The sequence below is a fragment of the Rhagoletis zephyria genome, unplaced genomic scaffold, assembly GCF_001687245.7.
Source record: "Rhagoletis zephyria isolate East Lansing unplaced genomic scaffold, Rhagoletis_zephyria_1.1 Rzeph_scaffold_00553, whole genome shotgun sequence".
In the NCBI taxonomy this organism is placed as follows: Eukaryota; Metazoa; Arthropoda; class Insecta; order Diptera; family Tephritidae; genus Rhagoletis; species Rhagoletis zephyria.
The window spans coordinates 206,361-215,098 of record NW_016157637.1 but is presented as its reverse complement, the minus strand read 5'-3'; the positions used below and the strand labels follow the sequence as shown (position 1 = coordinate 215,098).

Sequence of the window (8,738 nt, the reverse complement as noted above, 5' to 3'; positions counted from 1 at the left end):
TTTACAGGCCTATTCTGGACGACACCGAATATTTGGTAAAAAAACAATTTATAAAATTTTATCAACAAAAACTGAAACTGAAAAATTAATTTCCGTTTTAAAAATGTTTGTTATCAGCGTAAACTAGGCCTATTAAGAACCGTGAATACCAAGTAAATTGGCTTTGTACTAATGTACACATAGTTATGGAAAAACAAATTTTTTTAAGCCCTTATACAAAAATTCTAAGGACATATTGATGCCACTTTTCATGGGGCCCAGCCCGGCTATCGACGGCCCTGCATATAATAAGTGCAATTTATTAAAATTCGCCTTGAGTTTTTGTAATTTTTTATGTGGACGGTCTTAAGCATTTTCCTTCATAAAATATTCATATATATATGGAAAAACTGCAATTGACCGTCAGAAAAAAAATACTAAAAATCAACGAAAATTCTTAGCCTCGTCGAAGTTGAACTTTATTACTGTAATTTCATTGGATATAAAACTGCATACTCCGGGTTAAAAAGTTTGAAATTTTGAAGAAAATTTTATTTTTCGTCGTTACTGTATTTACCATGTACTTGATTTTATTTCTTATACATATCGGAGATTGTCAGGACATACCCCAATTTTTGAAGTATCACGCATTTCTTTTTATAAATTACATCATATTGCTTACTATATTTCCAGTTTAAAATAAGTATGCAGTGGTAACTTTTATCTGAACAGTACTGTAGATACATATCCTCCTAATACTACGTAGTTTACAATCTATGTTTGGAACCGTTGTGGGATGAATACAAAACTATGGAAATCCTGCCAGATTCCAGTGAATGTGGAAAGGTAGAAAGGTTGACTTAGGATAGATTTGCTTTGCGTTTGGCTAACACAACCCTCCGCCTTTCTCTTCTATGTATTTTTATTTGTACTATCATTTAGCGCAAGGACGTAGAAGCATTTAAAAGTTTGTATACAACCAGACATCGGACATTTGGTAGTGCCTCTTAACTTATTGTATATTATAGTATTCATGGTGTGGCACTCTACTAATAAGTAGCTAGTCATTATGTATGTTCAATTGAACAATGTTTTCCCAAATTTATTTCAGAAGCGCTTACCACGTTCGTATACATAGGTAAGTTAACATGCCTTATTGATTTTGCTCAAACACAATACAAACATGTACGAAATACTTTTATATACACAATCGTATGTGCATATTACATTGAATATTCATGCGAAGATGTGTAAAAAAATTGCCTTTCGCGTTAACTGGATACTATCCGGTAATAATCAATGTCCAAGTATTTATGAACTTGTGCGTGTGTATACTACATTTGTGATTTTTGTAATCATACATTTTTTTTAACATATTCTCTGGTAAATTAACAAATTAAACAAACAAAAAATATGACGCCGCCATCACATACTAAATACTACAAAACGTCCATATATACATACACTCATGTATCTGTGTTTGCAATGTATTGTTACAAAAATTTATATATGCATCCATATACAATGAAAATGAATAGACTAAAGTTGCTGTGATTTAAAATAAACAATGCATCAAATGTTAAATGCTTTTTAAAAGTGTGGGAACTTAACTAAATAAAAAGTTAAAACTCGTGAATGTACATTAGTATAAAAACTAAATATTAAAACTAAACGACTTACAAATTAGGCTTATAAAAATTATACCTTAAAACTGATACAATAAAGTTAAAACTATTAAAAGTATAAAGGAACATTTCTCACACACGCATAGGCATGCGAATTTACTTACAGTGACGGGCAAAACTGTAACATGGTTTAACACTTTTTGTTTCAACCAGCGCTATATTTCCAAGTTCTAACGACTTTCATCCTTTTGTTGAATATTCTTGTTGGTACATCCCTACTCCCTCTCTCATAATGATTTGAAGTCAATACAACAACAATAAAAAAACCAGCAGACAAAAATGTAAATTAAGGCAGATGTTACAGTTTTGCTCGTCACTGTATATGGACTTATTTATTCGTATTTATAAATGTATATACAGATTTGTGCATACATACATATGTACATATCAGTTAGATAGAGTCGTTTCAACATCGGCTCATTTTCATAGAGTCGAAAAAACATTACACACTGTATGTATATAAGTCAGACTGGGTGGTTCGCCAAAGAATTTTTTTTTTGTATTTACTCTCTCTAGTTTGAAAGCTTACTTCGAGAGGACTTTGACGTCTCGAAAATTTTCGAAAAACGCAGAGAAATTGGCGTTTTTGTACCTTATTTTCTTATGGCCCGATTTCAAAGTATAAAACATCATAGATAATGGAAATATTCATTACATTAAAAAATTTAATTTTTTGGTAACTAAAATTTAATTTAGTATGTTAGAACCTAAGACAATCGCGTTTCACGGTTGAAGGAACGTACTTTTATGACTTGAAGTAAGCAATTACTAATGTATATGTATACATACATATGTACATACATATATACAGGGTGTCTTAGGCCACCCGTCCATCCCCTCTAAAATGGTAGCAAATGTTTTTTTTTATTGAAAAAGGCAACAATATGCCCTATCAAATCGGGGATTCTCTATCTTTTGGTGGTATTACCGAATTCTGGTTGCGACCGGATAAGGGTTAAACTGACCGGTAGTCCAATTTTTTTAAATTAGACATACATGTTTTTACTACTGATCGGATTGTGAGGATAAAAATACGTAACTTTTGTTTGAAACTTTTTTCCTGGAAGTGCCTTTTCAATGCCTAATTGACCTTCGAACTTCAACTCGTACAAGACTTCTAAAATGGACGAAAATGTTTTATTGGAAAACGAAAAAATACGAATCCCAAGTCGGGGATGCTCTATCTTTTGGTGTATTACCGACTTCCGGTTTCGCCCTGATGTAGGTTGAACTGACCGGAAGTCCATTATTTTTAATAGGCACTACATATTTTTACCACAGATTCGGATTCTGCGGACAAGAATACATAACTTTTATCGGAAACTTTCTTTCTGGAATGTACTTCCGGTCGGTAATAGGACCAAAAGATAGAGCATCCCCGACTTAGTAATTAATATTTTTTTCCTTTTCGAATAAACACATTTGCACTCATTTAAGCAGTCCAGGACGATTTGAAGTCCGAAGGCCATTTAGAGGTTGAAACATGCACTTCCGAGAAAAAAGTTTCAAAGAAAAGTTACCTATTTTTTTTCTCAGAATCCGAATCTTTAGTTAAAACATATATGTCTAAAAAATTAGACTTCCGGTAAAAACCGGACATAGTGCAACATAGATCATGGGCAAAGCTATAGATTCTTCACTGGCCAACATTCATGGAACATCAAAGTTGGTTACAGTTGAAATATGGTGGGAGTAACTGTATACACTTTAGCTTTGTTGATTAAGTTTAAGAGTCAGAACATTGACAAAATGCTTAAACACTATTTCGGAACTATTTTTTTCTTTTCACAAATGCTTTAAAATATTTAAATGACAGATAAACAGAGATTATAGCGTAATAAATTCTAGAATGAGACGTGTGGGCGGTGAACATACATACATATATATGTATGTACGTATTTCACTAGTAGAAAGTCTCGATGCCTATGAATACGCTTTTTAATTTCCAGCTGAACGATTTTCGGTTCATTTGTCCGATATGCTTTAAATAAGATAGCTAAGGTTTTTATATCAGCATTGCCCTTTGCATTCCTTTTAGAAACTCACCAGTTATTTGACTACAGTTAAATAATTGCTTGATAATATCTTTAGCATGTGAATTTGATAGGTTCGTAAGCGCTGTTGTAGCTGTTATTGCTGATGATGTACTGCTACTGCTGCAATTTGCTGTTATTGACTCATTTCTGATCGAACGGTTCTGTATTGCATGGGTATTAACATTAAAATATGGAGTATTCCTATCGCTGCTGTCTTTGTCGCCGTCATCAGTTAAGCTTGTAGAGAGTGGTGTATTCCGTATGCAATTGGCACTTTTACGACTGTGATCACTTTCGCCAATGCAGCAAGTATCGTCAAGTAGCTTACGGTTAACAAAATTGCTTCGATTATTGTAATGGTAATGGTCACTACCATGATCTAAGCCACCTTCAGCGCTACGACTTCCACTAACACTAGATCGATTGTTCAAAATAATAATTTCGGAATTTGTTTGCTCCTCTTTAGCATTCTTCTTTAAATTGCCGGTTTCGGGAGAAATTGGAATAAAAATCTGCCGTTGGTCTCTGACTTGCATGACATCTTGATTATTAATTTTTGGTTCCGCACTTCCATCATTGCGGTTCCTGTTTTCCCTCCAATCTAGCTCGTTGCAGTTGTTATTCCGTTGACTTTCTAGTGCTTGTTTCATGGCATTTTGTAAACTCAGCTCTTTATAAACTCTTGTAAATGTGCAAAGGTGATCACTGGCGACGATATCGGCGTCTGAAAAATTGCTTTCCTGGGTACCATTGGTTTCAATGCGATCTAATTTTTCATTCATTGCGGAATCGCCGTTTTTAGCAGCTCCATTGGTGAGCAGTCTTGTAAGCTCGGCTTCAGCGGCGGGGTTAAAGTCTTTTCTTGAAACTGCATCCACCTCCGAATTGACATTCGCGTTTACATTTGCTTTTGTTTGTTCCAAAAGTTTCTTCATTTTAGAGAAATGTTCAATGGCATGCTGCTGAATATTCACTTGCGGCAGTTGACACAAATTAAAGTCGCTTAATTCCAATCCAGGGTTAATATTAACATTTATAATGGCCTTGCTGCCGTTGGACTTGGATGTTTTCATTACATTTTTTTGCGAAACTACGCCATCTTTGTTATATTGCGTAGCGTCCTCGTAGTTACTATCATCAGAAATTGTGGCAAAGCGTTGGTTACGTGATTTTTTGTCTTTTGCACGAGAGTTTTGGAACCAAACCTGTTCAAACCACAAAATAAAAATTAGTCATATAATTTGCAGTTCTAGCCTTATAATGTGTACTAAGTAATAGCGATGTTCGTAAACTTTCGATCTACATATGAATACTCCGTTGCCTGGATGAACGATTTTCGTACCGCCATTTGGACGACTTTTAGTTATAAATGCAGTTATATTTTTTACAACAAGGTCTTTTTACTGGTGCTACCACTTTTTGGATATCTCCTTCAGTTTCCGAGGTATTGAGTAAAAGTGTATCGATACCGAATGGTACTTAGTACAAATTGAGTTAATAATGCAGTCTTACTAAACTAATCAAGATATTTCAAATGGCGTTACCCATTTTTTGATAACTCTATTAGTCTCCGAGACATCGAGGAAAAAAGAATCATTGATTTAGTACAAATATTTATCACATTTTGTCGTATATCAACAAAGTGGCTGCAAAATCGTTTACAAATGTATCAAGTGACTAAACTTTACTAAAGAAAATCCATCATAAACTCAAAAACAATAAAACTAAAATAATTTAAGAATTTCGTGAACTAGTAACATTCACCGAGACTTTGGAGAAAATCTATCGTCGCTTGTTTGAGAAATCGTATTTCAAACTTCAATCACGGTTTCCCAAAAGTAACAAGCGATAATCTTTTATCCAGGCGACGACTTGTTTTTAAGATATCAACACATTCTTACTAACTAAACTAACTTTTTCTGAAAAGAGCTAATAAACACAATGTTTACCTTAAAAATCGCATCCTAGCGATTAACTAAATATTTTCTAAATACAGCAATAAGTAGTAACAGCAAGTTTACGTAGCAACGCTCAGGCTTTTAGATCACTTCATCAACTGGAACATATTATATTACTAAAACAAATAAAGGAGAAAAAACAAATAAATCAAACAGAACATAACCTAAAAAATAAATGATAAACTAAAAAGTTTGTATACTTAAGAGGTAACTGAATGACTACGGAAATTAACTATAATCATAATAATCTAAATACATTTTAGTAATACTCTTCTTCTTAATTGGCGCTGCAACCGCCTAAGAGATTTTGACCGAGTTAAACGCCAGTCGTTTCTCTTCTGTGCCACCTGACGGCAATTGGAAATGCCAAGTGAAGCCAAGCCATTCTCAAAACTTGGTATTTCCATAGCAGTGGGGCCGCCCTCTTCCTCTGCTATCACCAGCGGGAAAATCCTCTAATTATTAAATAATTGTAAATCTAGTGTTCGCTTACAAATGACATAATAAAAATTTCCCAAATATATAAAGAGCTCATATACCGACTTCTATAAAGAAAAACTAAAATGATACTTACTTGCACGACGCGTTTCTTAAGGTTTACTTTTTTTGCGATTTCCTCAAGCATTTTTCGACTTGGATTCGATTCTTTTTGGTAGCATTCATATAAAAAATTTAGTTGTTCTGGCAGTATTGTAGTTCGTAGTCGTTTACTCTGTTGTTTTTCGGTAACACCAGTAGCAGCTTTGGATGCTACAGACGCTGTCGGGCCAGCAGCAGAAATGTTATTGGTATTTGAATTTGGCGACGACGATGACGTTTCAGATGATTGCATTTTATATATTGCTGTGCATCCGCTACTGCCATCAGTATCCGTTTGTGCTAGTATTTCGTTACAAGTTTGGGCGTGTGTGGGTGTTTCATCGAGAAATTCCTTCAAGTTGTGCATATATAAACCGGAATTACAGCTAGCTGTAACAGTGGCTGCTGCCTTTGCTGTTAGTGGCAATTGTGATTGAGGTGATAGAGACGATGAGTTACGCTTTGCATGGTTATGCCTCTGGTTTTTTACGTAAGCTCCTCTGGCCTTACTTACATCCTTGAGATGTTGATCGTCATTATAGGCGAAAGGTAGATTCGTTAAGAGTTTTTGATCGGTGGAAATATTCTTTGTGCTGTTATCCGAGAGATCAGTTTGTTTGCTTATTTTAACGTTGCTTTTTGCCGTATGTAGTCGTCTAGCGCAAAAGCTATTTTCATCATTATTGTCATCATTATTATCTGTATCAGCACTACTATCAGCGTCGTCAACATCCATACCGCCATTACTATTTCTGTCGTTATCATTGTTGCCATCATCGGCATCTGACGGCTCAATATTGCTACTAAGGGCATCCATAGAGTTTTTTGTTAAGCTGGAATCTGACATGCTGCAGTCTGCCTTAGGCGTGGTTGTATTATCTCTGTTTAAAGATATATTATTTGTGCGCTGGTATTGTTTTGTCGATGTTGGCGACGCTGCCGTGTGGTCATTTATTTGTGGGTTCGAGGCATCTAACTGAAAAAACTTTTTCGATTCGTTCAGTTGATAGTATTGCAAGAGAAAATCAATGTGAGGTTTATTCTCCGTCCCGAAAGCGCCTGCGATATGTTGCATGGTCCCCAGCTGCTTACGTTCATGCTTTTGATAGTACTCATATAAAAAATCATAGTTACTTCGTTTTCGCACCTCGGATTGGTGATAAAAATTTGCAAGGAACTCCATTTCCAGCTCTGGTTCGTGTGATTGCTGATGTTGCGATTGAAATTGTTGCTTTAGCTCATTGTTGCTCTCGTTTTGCATGAAATACTGGTATAAAAAATCAAATTTTTTTGCTGTTGAGAGGGATGATGACACAGGATTGATGTCGGTATCCCCGGTTCCGCCAATCGATGACATGTCATCCCCTATTGATGAAGTTTCGGAGCATTTGCGCTTTTTCGCCGGCGGTTGGCCCTGTTGTTGCAGCAATTGCTGTTGTTGCTGATGTGTTGCATTTGCTGCTGCCACCTGTTGCAAACTTTGAAATATGCTGCCAAATGAGCCGTATGCGTCTGGAATGTTCGGAATCTGGGATGTAAACAAGCCGGGATTCATCAAATGAAGCAGCTGATGTTCGCGGAAATGTTCGTAGAACCCAAATTGTATCTTACATTTGTCGCATTCGAATTTAGATTTGTCAACTTGGACCTGGGACTGAAGCTCAGTGCAATCGGTCCGTTCTCGTTGCGATTGCGGCGGTGTTGGAGTAGTAGATGGACTGAAGTCGGTAATAGACATCGAAGATTTACCAAACAAATGCTGCGGCGATGTGTTGTGAAGCACATTTAATCCAGAGGATGATGCGTCCGGTGAATTACTAGAAATGTTGGCGCCACTTGTTAAACCATGTGACGACGTAACGGCAGCTACGTGCTGATGCTGCAACAGGGCAATCGTATTGCCACTATTTATGTCCATGGAGGAATTTGAGTCTTCGGAACTTAGATTTTGTGCAATCTGTGCAGCGGCTATTTGCGCCTTCGCCGACTTTTTGTTATTTTCTTCTTTGAAACAATGATTCTTTTGGTGACGTATTAATTCGTAATATCGCTGGAATGCAAGATTGCACTTCTTGCACGCGTAGTTTATATTGTGTTTTTTCTCCTCTGTTTCGTAAAGTGAGTTATTTGGTTGATTCTCATAAATCTTTCGCTGCTTTTGACGGGCGTTCTAAAAAATACAAATTAAATAAGGCTTTACTCAATATGTATTGATCAGGCGTTCTATAGCGCACTATGTGATACATGCATACGGTGGCGAAAATATAAATAGGGACGCGACATTTTATCAAAGTTTTAGCCAATTTTCTTTTGTTTAATTAAATTTTTGATATTATTTTACGGAAGTACATCTCTTTTTGCCCAAATTAGGGGAATTCGACAAAGTTTAATAAAAACTTGGTAAAATATCGCGTCCATTTATTTCTCCACCGTATATAAAATATGCATCCTTTTCGGGTCCATGTCCTAATACTTATCTCCATTCACCGACTTTTTGAAGA

At 35.8% G+C, this 8,738-nt stretch overlaps 1 protein-coding gene across 6 annotated transcripts in view; it reads right to left on the bottom strand.

Annotated features, from left to right (window-relative positions):
* Positions 1 to 2,904: 2,904 nt before the first annotated feature.
* The window catches only part of zfh2 (Zn finger homeodomain 2), a 197,173-nt gene continuing 191,339 nt past the window's right edge, over positions 2,905 to 8,738 (bottom strand). For 4 of the 6 annotated variants that reach the window (XM_017612500.1, XM_017612503.1, XM_017612501.1 and 1 more), the window contains exons 10-12: positions 6,233 to 8,407; positions 3,711 to 4,905; positions 2,905 to 3,660 (exon numbers count right to left, since the gene is read on the bottom strand). In XM_017612500.1, coding sequence (XP_017467989.1) covers positions 3,509 to 3,660; positions 3,711 to 4,905; positions 6,233 to 8,407 — 3,522 coding nt within the window. In that variant the 3' untranslated portion in view covers positions 2,905 to 3,508. Of the gene's footprint in view, positions 4,906 to 5,649; positions 5,775 to 6,232; positions 8,408 to 8,738 lie in introns of all 6 variants that reach the window. The other 2 variants (XR_001847086.1, XM_017612504.1) reach the window with 2 other exon arrangements.